Consider the following 21,943-nt stretch of genomic DNA (forward strand, 5'->3'; position numbering starts at 1 on the left):
AGCGGGCAGGGAAATGAACCTGAGTCCATGATCGGATCGGCCAAGATCGTATTAAATGGCGGAGCAGGCTCGAGGGGCCATATGGCCTACTCCTCCTCCTATTTCTTATGTTCTTATTCTACTTGCAGTTAATAATAAAATGTTATATTAACCGATGTTATATTAACCGATGTCCAGTGAGTGTAGGAGAGACGAATGTATTTTTTTTTCAGGCATTTTTTTCATTTTTTGAGCTGGGGTAGAGTTCAAAATATTGATGCCTGATCTACATACTGTTGTCAGTTGTGAATAATTTATATTGTGCTTGAAGACATTTTGAATATGTGTATGGTAAGTATCTACTAACTGCTAGTTGAGTATTGTAGATCATCTAAAATGTGGTAATGTTATAATTCTGGGAATTGTTGGGCCTTGCACTTTAACAAATCAACCATTATTCTGGTTTTGAAATAGAAAAAAATTCTTAAAGGATGAACTTTGAAACTTCAGCCACATTATTTAGGAGTGTTTTTTTTAGTTCTTTATGCTAACATGACTGAATTATAAAGACATTATGACACAGCAAAGCTTTTGAGCATCTGCCTACCAATCATTTTCTTCTTTTGCTTCATAATCTGATAGTGGATGCTTTGCAGATTTAACTTAGAATTGTGTTGATTTATTGAGGTATAGTATCTGAATTTTGCATTCACTTATTGTCTTCAGTACTAAAACTGACCAGCACGGCTTGGATCTGTGTTTTTAATTCCTAACATCAATAGGGCAGTTGGTTGTTTTCATATTGAATTTTTTTGTGCATACTTCACAAGTAGATTTCATCCTGTATTTTGAACAATAATTTCCTGTGTTCCATGAAATAGTTTATAATAGATGTCTTGCAATAGGGACAATGAAGAAACTCTATACTTATATGCCTCAGTGATCAAGCCACTGTTTTAAGGGTGAAGATTACCAGCAGGTTCCAGGGAATTTCATGTCCTGTATTACACACTGGTGCTAAAACATATAATAGTCCTTTGCTAAACCAGCCAGATGTTGGACCAATGACCTTAGTATAGTAATAAACATGAAAAACCGAAAAATTTTGAACATTTTGTTCAACCTGCCTTATTTACATTCCACTCCCCCGCCCACCACCACCTGATATTCTCACTCCCCTTCTCCATACTCATTTTAAAGTGGGTAGTATAAACCTCAGGATTAGACTATATAAATGCAAATCTGATGTAAAAATAAATTCCTTTCTGACCTAGTTCTGTTTCGGTTTTATACAGTTTTTTCCTCTTTGTAAATCTCTATTTCGGACTCTGCTTATAATGATCAGAATTAACTTCTTTGTACTCAGTAATACAATCCAAGTGTTGGAGGGAGAGAGTATGAGAATCAAAATTTATGCACAGCAAGGTCCCACAAACAGCAGTGAGATAGATGACTAGATAATCTTTTCTGCTGGTGTTGGATGAGGGATAAATGTTGGCCAGGACCCCAGGAGAATTTCCCTCCTGTTCTTCAAATAGTGCCATGGGATCTTTTTTATGGCCAACTGAGAGCACAAATGGGGCCTTAATTTAACATCTTGTGTGAAAAACAGCACCTCCAACAACCTCTCTCAATACTGCACCAAAATATTAATCTAGATTATGTACTCAAATCTCTGGAGTGGGATTTAAACCCACAACCTTCTGACACATTGTGAGTCATCATCAACATGGGCAGTCCCTCGAAACGAGGATAACTTGCTTCCACACCAAAAAAGGATGAGTTCACAGGTGTTTCTAGGTGTGGACCTAGTATTCCAGGTCCTGAGTTACATCCTGAAGGGTGTAAGATGCCTTTGCGTGGATTTTTTTAACCAGCCACCACATGGGCTTGACAGAGCTAGGTCTTGGTCTTGGCAAGGGTTATCCACGTTGTGAGTATGCCCCTGAGCTAATGCTGAGTTAGAACATTGTACTCTACTTCAATGAACATATGACTACAAATAAAGAATTTATATTTATATAGCACCTTATCACAATCATAGGATATCCCAAGACACTTCACAACAATTGGATCAATTTGAAGTGCAGTCCTACATAAGATTACATATATAGGATATCCAGCACATGGACCGGCCATTCGGCCCAACCAGTCCATGTCGGCATTTATGCTCCACTCGAGCCTCCTCCCATCTTTCCTTATCTAACACTCAGCATTACCATCTATTCCCATCTCCCTCATATGCTTCTCTAGCTTCCCCTTAAATGCATCAATACTATTCGCTTCAACCACTCCATGGTAGCAAGTTCCACATTCTCACCACTCTCTAGGTAAAGAAGTTCCTTCTGAATTCCCTGTTACGTTACTGTTACATTAGTACATCAAACTGGTTTCCTAAAAACTTTTACACGTTGCCTTGCAGAATTATAAACTATCTATTTTGAGGTTTTAGTTGGTCATCAACTTTTGCCCCCTATTGTTCACATTTCCCCCCCCCCCCCTTTTTCTCCTCTTCATGTTACAAATCACTGAACCACAAATTACTGAACAATCTTCCTTTCCACCATGACAGAATATGATGATCTGTGGCATTTTACTCTCCTGTATAAGTAGAGAATTGACTGAAAAATCTTGTAGGTGTCGTAGTTAAGTATCAGGCTTCCCTAGAGCTTCAATCTGTGTCAGAGTTTTGAAGCAAGCGTTTTAAACGTTGTGCTTCTGGACCCTGTGTAAACTTGCACAAGACTGTACAGTATAATGCAGATTTAAATTTGGAATTAAACACACCATGCAGCTCTGGAATGTGTGACCTGGGTTACAGAAGAGAAGCCAGAGAGTAAAGAATGATGAGTTTTATAAACAAAAATTTTAGGAAGACTGAAGAAACTAGAGTTGCAGTATGTTTTTTTTAAAGTAAGAAAAATCTTAATTGAGAAACGAAGATTCTCAATTTTGTTTTATCACAATGTAGACAAGTAAAAAATAACTGAGTAAATTTAAATTGCAACCGTGTCATTTTAAGTTGTTTGTTTGAGCCTTATTTGGATTTGAGGAAGTTGGGAATTATTTGATCTGTTTTACCCAAGACCTACACATCAAGGTAGCAGATGTGAAGAATGTATATGCCTGAAAGTAGCGAACTTCCTGCACTGCAGTCATTAACCATTTGTATAATTCTGACCCTATCTAGCCACTTTGCTAAAAATTTGCATATTGAATTGAAACCCTTTAAAATTAAATTTAATTTGCAGTGACTTAATTCATTGTGCAGGAACTGCCTGACTGAGCCTTAGTATTTGCTAATTATGCAAAAGCATAATTTCTGTAGCAATAGCTGTAACAGCACTGCAACCCTTTAAGTAATGGCACCTCAGAAGTGCATGTTTTAAAGTTGGGAATTTGGCCAGACTCTCTTCAAAAGACTCACTGTCACTGTACCAGTTCAGAGTTGTGACCACTCCAAGATGGACTAAGTCTGATGTTCTTTGCACCCTTAGTGTAATGAGGCAGATGAGAATGTTATTTTCAATTACTGTCAAAGAAGCGAGATATTCCACCACCAACCATTATCTATTAAGGTCTAAAAACTGTTGACATTTTTGTTTGCTCGTCTACTTCAAAAGAAGTGGCTTTACATAAACAAGCTTCATGAGAGAAATAACACGGTTCCGACCACTAGTTTTTAGTTCTGGCAAAGATGTCCTGGCTTCGTGAGTGTGAATGACTCTCTGGTACTATTTGTAACATCTCTTCCTGAAATACCAAGGGGGAAAAAAAAAGAGACCCTTCTATTTCACCAGAGTATCTATTGATTGCCTGGAGATTGTAAGAAGCTTTCTGAAAAAAGTGGTTTACTGCCATAGACCTGGTCTGTGCTAACTTATATCTAGCAGAGAATAAAGACACTGCTTTTGGTTCAGAAAAGATTTAGGCTGCTTATGAAAACAGTCTAACTGAGCGTTCAAAAAATATGTTGGAAATAAGTCTGAATCATAACCAGGTTCCCTAATCAATTGGTGGGTAAATATAATGTTTGGTATGGCACTGAGATACACAAACCATGAAGATTCTAAACTTGATCCCTGACCCCTACTGAGTTAACTAATTTCAATTGGCATTGCATGGTTGCTTTCAGGGTGGCAACTGTGCTATTTGAGTTGAGATTAGTTAAGTCAGTAGGGATCAGGGATCTAGTTTTGAATCTTAGGCCGGGAGAGAATGTAAAAATTGGTTTGAATTCCCATCTCTGTTCTGTATCCAACAACAGGTTGCTTCAAGTGCTCCTACAGTTGAAGTTGAATAGATAACTTGCTGTTCAATCTAAAATGAAGCATAGCTACCCGTGGGCATGGAACTAATAGGGCACTGTCTAAGGAAATGTACTCCAGCACGAGTGGTAGAGCGAGGGGGAAAAGATAGAAAATATGCGAGAATTAAAACCTCCTATTTGAGAAAAAATTGTTTTTGAAAGGTCCAAGCAGAATAATGAGATATGTACTTTGGCTGTGACATGCATATTCTGCCTTGCCTTACTGGCTAAACAAAGCTTCCAATCAGCATACGAAGAATAGTGGTCAAGTACAACATGCTTTTCTCTTTGAAATGTTACTACTGTGGGTGGTGTTTCAATACATCTGGGCTCACTGCAAGCATGTTTTGCTATATGTTTGCCTGTTTGCAATGATATTTTCAAGGTGATGTCTTTTTCTGTTTAAAAATTGCATACAGTATTCAAAAATTTAATGTCTCGTAACTACAATGCTGGGAGAACACAATGCAAGGTGTTACTATTCAGTGCAAACTTGCATTATTATTGAAGAAAAGGGAAATTAACCATGGAATTCTTATTTTTGTTCTGTGAAAAGAGCCTGGTTTTAGTTCTGTATTTTCAAATAGGCATGGAATTTTTGTTTTTCTACTCTTTGAATGACACCATGATAGTGAAAATATTTCAACAATATGTGCTTGATGAGACCTATTGTGACATTTCAAAAATAGCCAATTCGAATAAGTGTTTCAAATGGACTTCATCTATTCTTTTGCATGGTGATTCTGGGTTATTTTGCTCTTGCTTTATGATGCTGCCATCACTTGCAACCATAAAATTTACTAGAATGGATTTCCCAAAATATGATCAGTCTCATCCTCTGCCATCGCACGAGGAATAAATGGGTGTCAGTGCATTCACTTAAACTCATCTAACACAGTGGCACTACTGATGAATCCTGATGATGTATGCTCTTATTGTTCACAATTATGATACAGAGCAATTAGTAGAAGTGTGAAAAATAGCATGTGTCACTCAATCTCAACAAGGACAAGGGAATCCATTGTTTTAGCATCAGCTGTAGTGATGGCAAATCTAATTCTGTTTTATTTTAAAAAAAAACTTCAGTTCTGCTTTGCAGGGACAAGAAAGTATTGGGTAAATTTTCATCATCACCGATGAATGAAATTTGGACAGATTCTACAAAGGGCGAGATGACTGTGTCAGAATACTGCCCAGGCAGTGAATTTGAAAATGTATCTATCTATCACATTTGGGAAATCCATTTACTACACATGTGGAAGAATGTGGGACTGGCTTCAGTAGCAGTCCTCTGAATAAAATAGTTTGCCGTTTCATGCTATAGGCAGAAATAAAGCAAAATTCTGTATGAATCAAAATTGCTGTTGGGAAGAAGAACTAATATTTGACAGTGTTGTGCATTTTTTTATTCATTCACGGGATGTGGGCGTCACTGGCAAGGCCAGCATTTACTGCCCATCCCTAATTGCCCTCGAAGTTGGTACTGAGCTACCGCCATGAACTGCTGCAGTCCATGTGGTGAAGGTACTCGCAGTGCTGTTGTACTTATTTGTAGTGGTGAGCAATGAAACCCTTATGAACAATGAAAGCCTTTCCAGGCCCAAGAACTGACCTTTTGTCCTATATTTTGCTTTGTGACTGTACAGCACCAATATAAATAGTTTTGCTTATGAAACAACTGTCACTGCACATCAAAGTAACTCACTGAATATGAAGTGCAATGAGATGCTTGGAAGATTTGATAATGCACAACGAAAGTTTAATTTAGGCCATCCCATAATCGGAACCACTTTTAGCTGTACAAGGGATACACTTTTTTGTGAAGGCATTCAGTTCTAATTTTGACCTGGGCTGTATACCCAATGTAGTTGAGAGTACATTGTCTTCCACTAGTATCAAGCATGTAACAGAAGACAAGGGATGTATCTTCCTTTGATTCACCCTGTGCCTCTGCGCAGTCCTCTGAATAAAATAGTTTGCTGTTTCATGCTATAGGCAGAACAGTCCTCAGAGCAGTATGGGAGAGAGAGATCAAGAACTCTTGAGATAAAGACTTGCATGATTATAGTGACAGTCCTTTGGTGTCAACTATGTAACCATTATATAGTTCATTTGTTTTTGCTTTAGTCTTTTTCTTTGTCTTCAAGACTGTCTTTTGATATACAGGCACCACCTCCAAAATCCAGAGTTCCAAAAATCGGAATGTTCTGAAAACTGGACACCGGTATTCTGATCAGTATTCTGTAAATAATCTCCCCCCCCTCCCATCCCCAGCGCACGCACATGCACACGCACCAAAAAAAATTTGCAAAAAAAACACACAACATTCACAAGACAGTTAACTATCGAATCACTGCAAAATAATTAAAAACTATAAACTTCAACTTGCCTTTTTTTGCAGGTTTTCATACCTACCACTGTTCCAAGGGCTGCAACGCAGGTTTTTCCCGGGTTTTTTTTCTTCCTAACTATGGGTGCGCTGTGAGCCAAATTTTGGGACGTCTGATTCCGTCTTCGAAATCCGGAAAATCCCGAAACTCGGCCCAGGGATTTCCGGATTTGGGACGTCTGATTTCTGTTCCGAAATCCGGAAAAAAACAGAATGGCCTTGATCCCGAAGTTTCTGGATTTCAGAGGTTGTGTGTATATATAGATCAGTGTTGATATCTTTTTGTGTGTATAAATAAGGGAACAATTTACTGAAGACATATTAAGATTTCAGATGAATAATCAGTATAAAAATATTTGTGGTGAGTGTTTTCCCCCCCCCCACCCCCAAAAAAAGCTTTTAGTAATAGTCATATTTTTGTACAGGGATATAAAGCCTGACAATGTTTTGCTGGACATGAATGGACACATACGTCTTGCTGACTTTGGTTCCTGCCTGAAGTTAATGAATGATGGCACTGTGAGTACTGTTTCTGGAAAAATATTCTAGGTATATATTTGAAGAATAGCTACATTAGAACAATATTCACTATGTACCCTAGTAATATTCAGGAAATTGTTGTTTGTATCACAGAACATGCAATTTTTACAATACATAGCATTCTGGAGTGGAGTACAAACAACACTTCCCTGTCCTCAAATAAAAGGTTGTTTGCAAAGTTTTTGGTAATTTCTCAAATATTTATGCCACTTTTATTTGGTAATCTTAATTAAATGTGTTTATTTCTTTCGGTGTCCGGTTGTAATCATCTTGGAGCTCAAAACTTAACAATTTGTTCTGTCTTGTTATAAACATGACTTCCTGCTGCTGATGCCTGCCAAACAGCAGCATTAAGAAGCTTCCAAAAAATCTTATTTGGTTCAAAATTTCTCTTCTAATCTGATGAAAACCAGTAACTCTAGAGAAAGCTAAGCTGATTGAGATTTTGATAAAACATGGAATGGGGAGAGGGAATGAGAGAGATTTTGTAACTATATCTTGAGTTTTAAATGTAGTTACACAGGGCTCAATTTTCTCCAGTTATCTGCACTTTTTTTGGCCTAAATTAAAATATCCAAGTTTCCACAAAGCTTCTGCGCCAGCGTAACTCAGTTGCGATCTTTTTAGGTTAGTTTTTTTTTGCAGCATGGGGGCATAACCTGATGTCTGCGCCAGTTTTTCAGCTTTATGCAAGTTTTGGCCACCTTACATTTTTCCTAGGACGGCGGATGTGACCACTCCCAAAAAACCAGCGCACATTAAAAAATCAGCGCAGAAAGGCACCATTATTTTCATGCAAAGTTTTGGAGGGAGTCAAGAAGGCATTAAGTATGCATCACGAAGCTTAATTTTTTCAAACTTAAATCGGAGAAAATGGAAATCTAATGCAATTCTTTAATTTTGGATTTTTTTCAAAGTGCCACGCCATCACCAAATGTCTCCTCACTGGGCTTGAGGGTCAGAGCGTCGGCCGGTAGAATCGCTTCCTCGCCCGGACATGGGCTCGACTTCAAAAGAAGCGTGGTCAGGTGCTTGGAAGCCGAACTGAAGGCATGGGAAGCCTTACACTATGCAGCAGCTTCAAAAGCTTCCGAACCCCTGTGTCTGGGCGAGGGAGCGATTCTGCCGGCTGACCCTCCTGCCTGGTGAGGAGACGTTTGGTCGGTGGTGGGGTGGTACTTTGAAAAAAAATCTAAAATTAAAGAATTGCATTAGACTTTGTTGCCTCAAATGTCCTCGTCGAAGGCCTAGCTTCCCTTTCTAAGCAAGCCTATTGCGCATAAGCAGATCAGGGTGTGGTCCATACTCTGGCGTCGACCTTGGGGGGGGGGGCGAGAGAGGAGAGAAGCTTTAACTCCTTGTCCTCCTGTTTTGAGCTTCTTGCAAAGGTTCAATTAAATTATGGGGGCAATATTGACAATGCCATACCTCGTGCAATCCTTCTGCATGATGGTGCTGTGGAGGAGACGATTGATTCGATGTCATCGCATGAGGAACCTCAGAGCACGTAGGATGATGGGCAAGAGGCCTTACCCATGTCGGGTATATCGAGACAGGCATTCATACCTGCACCTGAGTGATGCAGACTCTGTGAGAAGGCTGCTTTTCCGCATAGAAGTTGTAAGTGAGAACTGAGAGTTAGTAAAAGCAGACCTGCACCCTAGAAGCATTAGGAAGACTGCTTTGTCAGTTGAAGTGAAGGTTACAGCTGCACTTTCATTCTATGCATCTGGATCATTCTAGGCCATAACTGGGGATGTGTGTGTCATTTTTCAACATGCAACACATCTGCATTCAGCAGGTGATTGCTGCACTATATGCCCAGAGGAATGACTATATAAAGTTCCCCATGACTGCCCAGGCAATGCGTAAAAGGGCTGTGGGCTTCTCCAGGCTTGCTGGCTTCCCAAAGGTAGAGGGCTGCATTGATTGTACCCATGTCGCCTTGCGAGCACCTTTGGAGGATTCCGAGATGTACAGGAACAGAAAAGGCTTTCATTCCGTTAATGTGCAGCTTGTGTGTGACGATATGCATCGCATGTCAGTTGATGCAAGATACCCTGAGAGCACCCATGATGCATTCATCCTACACGAGAGTGCTATATCTGCCATGTTTCAACAGCAGCCAGAAGGACAGAGCTGGCTGCTGGGAGACAAGGGGTATGGCCTCACCACCTGGCTCATGACGCCCCAACGCGTAACCCGGACGGAAGCTGAGCGGGGATGCAAGATATCGCACATTGCGACGTGCAGCATAATAGAGAGGGCCATTAGCATCCTGAAACAACGTTTCCGATGCCTGGTCTATTCCGGAGGCTACTTGCAATACTTCTCTGAGATTGTCGGTCAGTTCACTGTTGTATGCTGCATAACTTAGCCATCATGAGGCAGCAGCAGCTGGTAGTAGAAAACCCACCTGAGGTGAAAGTGGCTGATGATGAGGAGGAAGATGCAGATAATGAGGAGGAGGAGGAGGACGAGGAAGCCATGCAACTACCTGAGCACTACGACGGCGGAGGAGGGCGGGCCGTTGTGCCCCTTTAACGATTGCTTGAGCCTTGCGCCAGCAGCTCATCCGTGAATGCTTTGCTGCCTGAAGGCTCAGCGGCAACTATTCCAAATGGACCATGTTTACTGTTTGGACCTGTTCCGTAATGTTGTGTTGTTAATGGAACAAATAATGTAAATGATTCAGTTATAATTTAAAATCTATTTTATTCAAAAGTTTAACACTTGTTTGTACTTAACTTAAAGTTTGGTACAAGAATATTTTTATTTAAGATCACTTACAAACTTTTAAACTTGTAAATTTACATAACTTACAAAAAACTTTTAATTTGAGAACAGTTACAACAGTAACAATAATAATAACAGCAGCAACAAAGAAAGGCTGCAGCCATCTCTTCTCTACCTTATTCTAAGACCGCCCGCTGCGTTTGGTCTTGGTGACTCCACCTCCGCCCACAGGCGGTGGCGCAGCGTTTCTCGGGTTGGTACCAAGCTTATTCTTTAGAACATCTCTGGTAATGCACACTTCTTGATGGGGGGTGTGGGCAGGCAGTAATCTGGAAGGCCCAGCTTGGGCCTCTTCAGAGGTTGGTCTGGGGATTGGAGTGGCTGTGGCAGTTGATTATGTCAGTGGCCGCAGGGTCTGTTCCCTTATTGCAGCAGCTAACTCCGACATTCCCTCTCTCATGTGTCCTGACAGTGTCTCAACTACCTGCAACATTTCCTCCCTCATGTTCATCGAGAGTGCATCAGCTGCCTGCGACATTCCCTCCCTCATGTGCCCGGACAATGTTACCATTTCTCGTGAGAGTGTTGTTACTTCTCCCGACAGTCCCGATACCTCATCACCCACTCCACTGATAGTGTCCAAGAGTGATTGTGTAAAGTCAATGCTCTCCGGACTCATTACCATCATATGAACCACATCTGTTAGATTCTATACCTCAGGAGAGTGCTGTTGAGCTCTCCTTCCCCTCCTCACCCTGGATGTGGCTCACTGCATCCCACTGGGACCCGCAGCCTCGGACGGTGGAGCCCTGGGTGTGCCTCGCTGCACCCCACTGGAATCCCCAGCCTCGGACTGTGAGAAACCATGGAATGTCCCAACATTCGTACTACTCAGGAAAGGGCCTGGCACCTCAATGGGGGGGGTACATGCACCTCCAGAGTGAGGACAACAGTGGGGGCTTCATCCATCTGCTGCCCCTCCCCCTCACCCCCATGCTCTTTGTCTGCTAGGTGGGATTGGAAGATGTTCTCCTTCAGGCTAAACACTAAACATCCTTAAGACAAAGGTCCTCCACCAACCTGACCATGCCACACAGCACTGCCCCACCCCCCCAGTCTTCAAGATCTACGGCGTGGCCCTGGACAACGTGGACCACTTTCCATACCTCGGGAGCCTATTATCAGCAAGGGCAGACGTTGACGACGAGGTTCAACATTGCCAGCGCAGCCTTTGGCCACCTGAGAAAGAGAGTGTTCGAAGATCAGGCCCTCGAATCTGGCACCAAGCTCATGGTCTACAGGGCTGTAGTGCTACCCGCCCTCCTGTATGGCTGAGATGTGGACCATATACAGTACACACCTCATAGCTGGAGAAATACCACCAATGATGTCTCTGCAAGATCTTGCAAATCCCCTGGGAGGACAGACGCACCAATGTTAGCGTCCTCGACCAGGCCAACATCCCCAGCATCGAAGCACTGGCCACATTGTTTGCATGCCTGATACAAGACTCCCAAAGCAAGCGCTCTACTCGGAACTCCTACACGGCAAGCGAGCCCCAGGTGGGCAGAGGAAACGTTTCAAGGACACCCTTAAAGCCTCCTTGATAAAGTGCAACATCCCCACCGACACCTGGGAGTTCCTGGCCAAAGACCGCCCTAAGTGGAGCAAGAGCATTTGGGAAAGCGCTGAGCACCTCGAGTCTCGTCACATAGAGCATGCAGAAAGCAAGCGGAAGGAGCGTGCGGCAAACCAGTCTCCCCGCCCACCCTTTCCTTCAACGACTGTCTGTCCAACCTGTGACAGAGACTGTAATTCCTGTGACTGGTCAGTCACCTAAGAACTCACTTTTATTAGAGTGAAAGCAAGTCTTCCTCGATTTTGAGGGACTGCCTATGATGCCCCTCCCCCTCACCCCCATGCTTTTGGTCTGGAAGGTGGGATTGGAGGATGTTCTCCTTCAGGCTCGTCCGCGTCTGAATCTTCTGCATCGGCTTCAGGCCTCGTCAGGGTTGGCCTCAAGTTCTGCAAAATATAACAGAACAGACAAATGGGTTAGCAGCAGAGAGGGGGCAGGGTAGCAAGAGTAGGCTCACACAGCGCAGACAGCAGGCTCATTTGAAGGACCATGATGAATGATAGCACATTGCATTAACCAAAGCGTAGCTGACGGCGACATCCCCATGAACCGAAGCATGGCTAGCCCGCGCAGTACTTAACATTTAGCAAAGCCAGACTGTGGAATTTGCATGACTTGCCCCCTCCCTTGAGTGTTGGCCCAGCTAGTGCAGTGGTGGTTGCTTTTCTCCAGGCAGGGCCCATCAAAGCAGCGACCCTGTCTTCCAAGGGTGTCAGTGGGTTCAGATTTGCCGGGCCGCCTCCTATTCGAGTTCTTTCCCTTTTGTGTACCACCTTCCTCTGCAAAGATGAAAATCTAACTTTTTAAAAAGGGTATTCTTTCTGCTGGGTGGGACATATACAGATGGTCACATTTACAATTGCAATTCCAGTGAATAAATGAAAATATTACTTACACTAACTACTTGACCAAGGTCCTGCCACTTCTTTTTGCACTGGCCTCCAGACCTCAGGGTGGTCACCATTGCACAGTAATCTTCTGCAAGTTGGTTTCAGCTTGTCTTTTCTTTTTGGTGAAACTTTTATGTGACCTCTGCTGATGTCTAGCTCGTACCATCTGGCCTCAATTACAGTAACTAGTGCCTCCACTTCATCCTGAGAGAAATTCTTGGTCATTGAGCCACGTTGCATATTGTATTGCAGCTCCGATTTTTCCACACAACTGACTCTTCAAAAATGGCCGAATGCAGACCAGGAGCTGTACTGGGCATGTGCGCCCATAAGTCACGTCAAAAACATCATTTTTTTTTTTCGTGCATGCACAGAAAGGAGGCATTGTTTTTTCGGCGCTGACATTAGGCTCCACCCCATGAAGCTAAAGGACAGGCTGCGCGATGCCAAATTCAAAAAATAGAATGGGGAAACTTGCTAGTTATTTTTTGGAGTAGTTGGGGCCAAAAAAAACTCTTGCAATACGCCAAAAAACGGCATTGGGAAAAATTGAGCCTACAATGATACTTTACATTTCAGTAGTTATGCAAACAAAGCTTTGCAATGACAAAAGTCAAAGCTTTTGATTTTATAATGTTTCAAAGAAGAATTTATATATGTTGTCCCGTTCCATGAAACATCTGGAAATAAATCTTTAAGCTATTAATCTATACTTCTAAAACACATTTTGTTGCCTGTGTCTTGTTGATTAGAGTAAAACATGCACAAGGTATGCAGGTTTCTGATGTGCTTTCTTGTCTCTGTTGGTTAGGTACAATCCTCTGTGGCAGTTGGTACTCCTGACTACATCTCTCCAGAAATCTTGCAAGCAATGGAGGATGGAATGGGAAAGTATGGACCAGAATGTGATTGGTGGTCTCTTGGTGTATGCATGTATGAAATGCTTGTTGGAGAAACACCATTTTATGCAGAGTCACTGGTGGAAACATATGGGAAAATTATGAATCACCAAGTAAGCACCACTTTTTTTTCAAGCTGGCATTTTTTAAATGACGTGTAATGATTAATCCATATGCAGTGAACCACAGCAGTTCACTTTGTAGAAGAAGGATTGCTTTCCACCCCTAAATATTGCAGCATATTATGAAAGGTTGGTCAAATGGTTACCATATGTTTTAATTGGAATTCTGGCAAAGCTGTTTTTCTTTTGAGCATACCATTACGGATTGTTCATTGGATCCTGTGCACAATTCTGATTGTCGCATAATTAGCTTTCTGATTTAAAAAAAAAATGTAATGAAAGCAATACCTACTTCTGGGAAAAAAAATTAAACTTTGCATCTAAGTTAATTTCATCTTCAGGAAATCTATCTGTACAGATCATCATAGACTATCCGTCGGAATCGAGGAAGACTTGCTTCCATTTCTGAAGTGAGTTCTTTGGTGGCTGAACAGTCCAATATGAGAGCCACAGACTCTGTCACAGGTGGGACAGTGGGTGGGACTAGTTTGCCGCACGCTCTTTCCGCTGCCTGCGCTTGATTTCTGCATGCTCTCGGCGTTGAGACTTGAGGTGGTCAGTGCCCTCTCGGATGCACTTCCTCTACTTAGAGCGGTCTTGGGCCAGGGACTCCCAGGTGTCAGTGGGGATGTCGCACTTTATCAGGCACAGCTCACCTGGTAGATGGAAAAGGCACCATTAATCTGAATTCACCTGTATGATATTGTCAGTAACATCCAGTCTGCATCTTGTTTGACAGGAACGGTTCCAGTTTCCATCTCATATCACTGATGTATCTGATGAAGCCAAGGACTTAATACAGCGGTTAATCTGTAGTAGAGAACACCGCATTGGAAAAAATGGAATGGAAGATTTCAAAAAACATTCATTTTTCAAAGGGATCGATTGGAACAATATTAGAAATATTGAAGCACCTTATATTCCTGAAGTCAGCAGTCCAACAGACACTTCAAACTTTGATGTAGATGATGATATTCTCAAAAATCCAGTTAGTACTTCAGTTTTAGTGGAATACTAAATTAAGTTTTGATATATAGCACCCAATAGTAACTATAGATGAAACTTGCATTTGGTTCTTAGCAGTACTTGTGTGTTATTTCACAGAACTCCCATCTTTGTGACGTTTTCCACTCTTTTTTCTTCCTTTGCAAATGGTATTTTATTTCCAAAATTCAAACAGCGGGAAGAGTCTGGCAACCTTTGGCATAACCATTGCTTCGATGAACAGTTCTGTCAGTCTTCCCTCCCTGTAGTGAAATAGCCCACTACTAGATGATTCATCTAATGATCTAGCCAAGACCTGTCTAAATTCATCACAAATGCTCTAGCCTAATGTTAGGCAGCTTTAGGATTTAAACCCGTGACCATCTGGTAGTTTAGATACTGTTTTTATTGCTAGACATCTGGTTATTTCATTGACTTTTCTCCCTCAAAATATTCATGCCAATCTGTACACCACTTAATACGCTTCAAATTATTTGAAATATGTGTAATGCAAGTAATATAATTTGAATAAGTAGAAACTCTAAACTTTTGGGATGATTATTGTAAAATGAAATATCTTGGTATAACTATTACATGTGGATCTGATCCTTGTGTTTTTCAGAAACAATTTATGCTTACTCCTTTAATTGGTCAGAAATGCAATTTCTGCACAACACTAAACATTAGTTTTAAAGTATGAAATTCAGAAATGAAAGCTAGTTGGAAACAAGATAAGTAGAAGTGGAAAGTAATCCTATACATTTTTGACATTTTACTTGTTTTTGATGACATTACTCAGCTGCCACAACCACCTACATAGTATAACTCAAACAATATATACAGTACATAAACTAACCACATTTGTCACTTTGTACAAAATTCCTTTTTATTAAAAAAAAGCCAGGATCATGATGCAACATTGGAGTTCCATCTTAAATTCAAAAATCAGTGCTAATCTGAGAAGCAGAGATTGCAGCACTTTCAAGCACAGTCAAAAGTAATTGAACTGAAGGGCTGTCTATGTTCTGCTGCTGTAGACCAACCAGAGTAATATAGAGATCTCCCTTCTGCCCCACACCCCCTCCCCCCGGGCAACAAAAATTATCTTAGCATTCCTAGAGATTATGAATCAGCAGTACTTCCATATCTCCAGCAATCTAAAGTTCAGTCTCTTCTTTAAACTTTATAATAAACCTGACCACCATACTGTTTTTGTTCTTTTAATCAGAGAAGCATGTAGCTAACAGGACTTTCAACTCTGATTTCTCTCGGAGAGAAACTTCATAATTCGGATGTAATTTACCAGTTTAGCAAGAAAATGCAGATTGACAGTTTTGAATTAAAAGTGCGCCAATTCAAATATGTGAAAGGCAAGTTTAAGACTACACACAGAATAATCAATACTTGGGATAGAATAATGGAGGCAAAAATTATTTTTCAAAAAATCTTTGAAGAAACAGTTATGTGCTGTGTTATGCGGGGAGTGATGAGCAGAGATTGGTCAGAGAGTTTTCTCATCCATATCCATCTTGTGAATTCAACGCCCCAGATTCTGGCTGGCCATTGTAAAAGGTCCTGCAAGTTCCGGGTTTCCACATGCTCGAAAACCCAGAACTTGCGATCTGTCAAGCTTTGCCTTGACCGATCCTCTGAACCAAAAGTAAAATCACTTTTGCTGGTGCAGAGTTTTGCCCAGCAAATGTCCATGAAATCCTTATGCCTGGTAAAAGCAGCGTAAGGGTTAATACAACTGTTAAATTAAAAATTAAAAATAAAAAGTCATCCACAAACATATAAAATTAGTTTATGTAAATATTAGCCCAGATTGAAGTATTTAAAATTATTTTTTTTTAAATTGCATTTTTATTATAAATGCTTCATTAAAGGGACTTTTAATTAAATGTGAAAATGGGAACATTTATTAGTATTAGAATTGTGTAAATTCTTTAATTATTTGGGGATTCCATTCGGAAATGACAGCATTGGAATCCTCCTCTCTGATGGGAATACCTGGCCCACGTGATCCCAGGGTTGTTTCCGAACCGCCTGCTGCAAATTCTGGCCCATTATTCCTGACCAACAAGTCCACCGGTTTCCATCTCGAATGAATTGCTTGTGAAAAATGAATTCTGTCATTGGAATTCTATGAAACCTACTGCTTTCCCAATATCTTGCAAGCTTAACAGTTGGGTTCCCCTCAGTTTGTAAAAGATTTTTTAGCATAGAGCAAGGAGTAGACATGGAGGGTTTAGCCAACTTCTGTTTATTAGTAGCTTGTTCAGTGTATGCTTTCAGGGAATAATAGGACTAATCTCTGCTTGAACTGACCAGATCTAGCAGGCCTGTCCTGCACCAATAACCCTACTGTTCTAAAGGGTTTTAAGATGGAAAATGCAATCCTTTTCCATTTTTAATCTTTGTTTTAATTCACTTTACTGTTTTATAACTACGATGTTGAGAGGTTGAGGTTAAGACAACATTATCACAATTTATTGGATAAAAATACCTCAATTTTTACTTATAAATGCTTTTCATTGTCCTAGGAATTGGTGCCTCCAGCTACTCACACTGCTTTTTCTGGACTGCATCTGCCGTTTGTAGGCTTCACATTTACCACCAGCAGGTAGAGCAGTTCATGCACTTTCTATAAATGCTATATTTGTGTTTTGTTTAAGTGCATGCAATAAACAATTCACTATTCCAACAGGTGGCTCATACTGTAGTTATTAACTTGTGAAAAATAGCTTAAAAAGGCTGTGTTGCTTTGTTTCCCATCCAAAATATTATTTATATGATCTACAATTAAAACATGCAGCATCTTATTTTAAGCATGCCCCATTTAATCTAATGTAAATTATACTGTGTAAATTACTCACTTATGAGGCTTGGACATTAGTATCGAATGGCATAACCAGATGCATCATTTTTTTATTGTGAGGAATTTATTAGCATATTTTATTTTTTGTTTAATTATGGATATCATTTTTGGGGGCTTTATTCACCAATTTTTGCTTGGGTCAGGATTCCACGAATACCAGACACAGTCCAGTATCTCGCCCAAGTGATCATACTTAATGTGTGAGACTACTTGACCAAGGTAGAGCATCATTGGTGAGCATGACTCTGTCCTTACTTGATGTCCATGTAGGCACTTTGAGCAGGGATTGCAATCAAGTGCAAGAACCTAGCTAATTTTCCTCATTTATCCCAAAGGTACAGAAGCCAATTATAGTATCCCACTGAAACCCCAGCTATGATCAGCTTATTGAGTATAGGCCAGGGATCAAACCTGGATCTTCTTAGTCTGCTTAGCTGCTCACTGGTTTAATATGTTGAGCTGTTGGGTGTGTCCTTGTATAACTTAACACAAGTTGAGTACCTTCATTTTTTTCCCGTCTTATAACACTCCTGTGAAGCATCTTGGAATGTTTTATGATGTTAAAAACCTTATATAAATAAAAGTTAATTTATTTAACATATTACTTTAAATTGAAACTAACTATGCTGTCATGCACATATTTGTGCAACTATGTACTGGGATAATATTGTCAGATAAATGTAAGATACAATGAGGTCTGATGCAATATAACTTTTTTCACACCTAATAGTAAATTGCACAACAAATGAGTGACATGTGTTAGGTTGACCAAGTCATCAGACCTGAAAAATTTCAGATTGATTACTTGATCAGCATAGTGATGTGATAAAACATGTACTGTTGTTTATTTTCAAGTGACCCTTGTGAGACATTCTAGTGTCAGGCTTGGTACTGTGGTAACAGTCTTGCTCTGAATCAGCAGATTCAACCCCTATTCTAGAGACTTGAGCATGTAATCTAGGCTGATCTCTTCTCTTGGGAAGTCCCTCGGGATCGAGGATGACTTGCTTCCACACTAAAAATGAGTCCTCAGGTGACTGAAGAGTCTGACGCGGGACCTACAGTCTCTGTCACAAGTGGGGCAGATGGCAGTTGGAGGAACGGGAGATTAGGGTGCCTGGGTTGCCGCGCACTCCTTCTGCTGTCGACACTTAGCTTCAGCTTGCTGACGGCGAAGAAACTGGGGGTGTTCTGCACCTTCCTGGATGCTTTTCCTCCACGTTGGGCTGTCTTGGGCTAGGGATTCCCAGGTGTCGATGGGGATGTTGCACTTTTTCAAGGAGGCTTTGAGGGTGTCCTTGAAGCGTTTCCTCTGCCCACCTGGGGCTCACTTGCAGTGTCGGAGCTCCAAGTAGAGCGCTTGTTTTGGGAGTCTCGTGTCAGGCATGGGGATGATGCGGCCCGTCAACAGAGCTGATCGAGTGTGATCAATGCTTCGATGCTGGGGATGTTGGCCTGAGCGAGAACGCTGATGTTGGTGTGCCTATCCTACCAATGGATTTACAGGATCTTGCGGAGGCAGCGTTGGTACTTCTCCAGTGTTTTGAGGTGCCCTTCTGTACATAGTCCATGTCTCTGAGCCCTATAGGAGGGTATCATTACTGCTCTGTAGACCATGAGCTTCGTGCCGGGTTTCAGGTGCTGGTCTTCAAACACTCTCTTCCTCAGGCGACCGAAGGCCACGGAAGGTGGTGTTGGACCTTGTCGTCGATGTCTGCCCTTGTTAACAGTAGGCTCCCGAGGTATGGACAATGGTCCACATTGTCCTCGTCATGGATCTTGATAATCGGGGGGCAGGTTGGTAGAGGACAGCTGTACTGTGGGAGATGCTGATTTTTAGACGAGGCATTAAACCATGGCCCTATCTGCCCCCCTCAAGTGGACATAAAATATTCCATGGCACGATTCTAAAAAGAGTAGGGGAGTTCTCCCAGTGCCCTAGCTAGCATGTATCCCTCAACCAACATCGCTAACACAGATTATCTGGTCATTTATTTTGGTGCTGTTTTTGGGATCTTGTTGCACACAAATTGACTGCCACATTTCCCCACATTACAACAGTGATTGCACTTCAATGGTAAAGTGCTTTGGGACATCCCGAGGTTGTGAAAAGCACTTATTGAATGCCAGTTCTATCTCTGTAGGGTTGCAAGACCATTTTCATTGAATAGTCAATTAATGCTTAATCAAGTTGTCTGATGTTTAGAATGCAACCATGAGTAATGTGATTTGCTGTTTCAGTCCTTTGTCAGACAGAACTTCTTTGAAAAATGTCGTGCAATCAGATTCAATTGACGGGGATGCAGATGTACGAATAGACTTGGAAAACAGTTTGCAAATAGAGGCTTATGAGAGGCGAATCCACAGGCTTGAACAAGAAAAACTAGAACTAACTAGGAAACTGCAAGGTAACTTTGAGATTTAAGTAAAAGATAAAGCATGCAACACAGAGCAAATCAATCAACATCTGTAAAGGGAAAAGACAAGTTAGTGTTTTGTTTGTGTGCATCATCAGAATTGAAATCTAATGTAACACAAAAGATTAGTATGCAGGTACAGCAAGTGATCAGGAAGGCCAATGGAATCTTGGCCTTTATTGCAAAGAGGATGAAGTATAAAAGCAGGGAAGTCTTTCTACAGTTGTACAGGGTATTGGTGAAGCCACATCTGGAATACTGCGTGCAGTTTTGGTTTCTATATTTACGAAAGGATATACTTACTTTGGAGGCAGTTCAGAGAAGGTTCACAAGGTTGATTCCGGGATGAGGGGGTTGACTTATGAGGAAAGGTTGAGTAGATTGGGCCTCTACTCATTGGAATTCAGAAAAATGAGAGGTGATCTTATCGAAACGTATAAGATTATGAGGGGTCTTGACAAGCTGGATGCAGAGAGAATGTTTTCACTGATAGGGGAGACTAGAACTAGAGGGCATAATTTTAGAATAAGGGGCTGCCCATTTAAAACTGAGATGAGGAGAAATTTCTTCTGAGGGTTGTGGATCTGTGGAATTCGCTGCCTCAGAGAGCTGTGGAAGCTGGGACATTGAATAAATTTAAGACAGAAATAGACAGTTTCTTAAATGATAAGGGGTTATGGAGAGCGGGCAGGGAAGTGGACCCGAGTCCATGATCGGATCAGCCAGGCTCGAGGGCCCGTATGGCTTTCTCCTGCTCCTATTTCTTATGTTTTTAATTTTTTGCTTTAGAACATAAGATTAGGGTTCAATTCTAAAGAAGCGTGCACACCCAAAAGATCAACCTGTCTTTTCTCCTTACAGATGCTGGTTGATGTATTTATTTCTAGCATTTTCTGTTTTTTATTTCATTTTCCAGCATTTGCAATTTTTTTCCTAAACTTACTAGATTGCTGCTGATTTGCAGTCTTCATTCCTTATAATTCTTAATTTAGTTTCATAAAATTGGACCTTTGTTGTTTTAGAATCCACACAGGCAGTACAGTCACTTCATAGTTCAACACGTGGTATGGGAACTGGCAGCAGAGATAAGGAAATCAAGAAGTTAAATGAGGAAATGGAAAAACTGAGAAAGAAGTTAGCAGGTACATTTATTTATCATATTTTGGCTTTTCATACTCGTACAATTTTCTGGGTAGATTTGTGTGTACTTGCTCTGTTGCTAAGAAAGGTGATTGTGCTCAACCTATCAGGCTATTGTCTTTACATCAATATATTCTGAATTGATGAAGGCTGGCATTAACTCTCAAATTTTTGATCACCTTGAAAGTCCTGCCCTAGTCATTGATCATCAACATGGTTTTCAGCATAGTTGTTCCTCTTGTCTTGTCCATGTAGTTCTGGGTTTCATCTCTATTTCATTATTCCTTCCATATCAATAACTCCACTTGTCATTCAATTCTATCCAAACCTTTGTTGTCATTCTACTTTACATTTATCAACTAACTTCCAATTGCATGCTTACTGCCTGTAATCCTATCATAGTGCAATGGTTGAATAACTACATTTTGATCATCTCAATGCCCTTCAATGAGCCAATGAAAATTTTATTTCTATTACTTCTTCAATGACAGTTTTGTCATGTCTTGCTATTTGAACCAAAAACTACCATTTCTAACCTTAAATGAGTTAATTCTTGGTCCTGATTCAGCTATTTGCATTCTTAGCCCCACTGACTGCACAATCTCAAATGGGACACCCATGTCCTCTTCCTTTGCTAAAGCTGCCTTTAAGAAGCTCAGTTTTCTTTTTGGTCCGAAGCGCTCAGAAACTCTTAATTCTCATTAGCCCAATTCTAAGACTTGAATATCTGGGGAGATTGTTTTATCACCTTTCTCACTGCTGGAAAATACAAGAAAACACTTGCCATTTGATAGCTGATCCCTTTTTTGCCTCCAACTTCTCTCCCTTTTATAACATTTCCAGTCATTCTGAATTTATATTATGATCAATGCTATTTTGAACATTCCTCTTATTTCTTCTAAGCTGCAAAGTTGTCATCCTACATGATCTTTCTCCTTCCTGTACTATTTGCCCCCAGTGTATTGAAATCAAAACTCAGCACATAGTCTTCTACTCTTAAGTTATTCCTTCCGATGATCTC

At 40.9% G+C, this 21,943-nt stretch overlaps 1 protein-coding gene across 4 annotated transcripts in view; it reads left to right on the forward strand.

Moving 5' to 3' along the window:
• cdc42bpb (CDC42 binding protein kinase beta (DMPK-like)) overlaps positions 1–21,943 on the forward strand; it is a 236,186-nt gene that overhangs the window by 146,571 nt on the left and 67,672 nt on the right. For all 4 annotated transcript variants that reach the window (XM_070879336.1, XM_070879333.1, XM_070879334.1 and 1 more), the window contains exons 6-11: positions 7,103–7,196; positions 13,294–13,494; positions 14,243–14,491; positions 17,031–17,110; positions 19,607–19,773; positions 20,805–20,924. In XM_070879336.1, coding sequence (XP_070735437.1) covers positions 7,103–7,196; positions 13,294–13,494; positions 14,243–14,491; positions 17,031–17,110; positions 19,607–19,773; positions 20,805–20,924 — 911 coding nt within the window. The remainder of the gene's footprint in view (positions 1–7,102; positions 7,197–13,293; positions 13,495–14,242; positions 14,492–17,030; positions 17,111–19,606; positions 19,774–20,804; positions 20,925–21,943) is intronic.

Source organism: Pristiophorus japonicus, chromosome 4, assembly GCF_044704955.1.
Source record: "Pristiophorus japonicus isolate sPriJap1 chromosome 4, sPriJap1.hap1, whole genome shotgun sequence".
Lineage (NCBI taxonomy): Eukaryota > Metazoa > Chordata > Chondrichthyes > Pristiophoridae > Pristiophorus > Pristiophorus japonicus.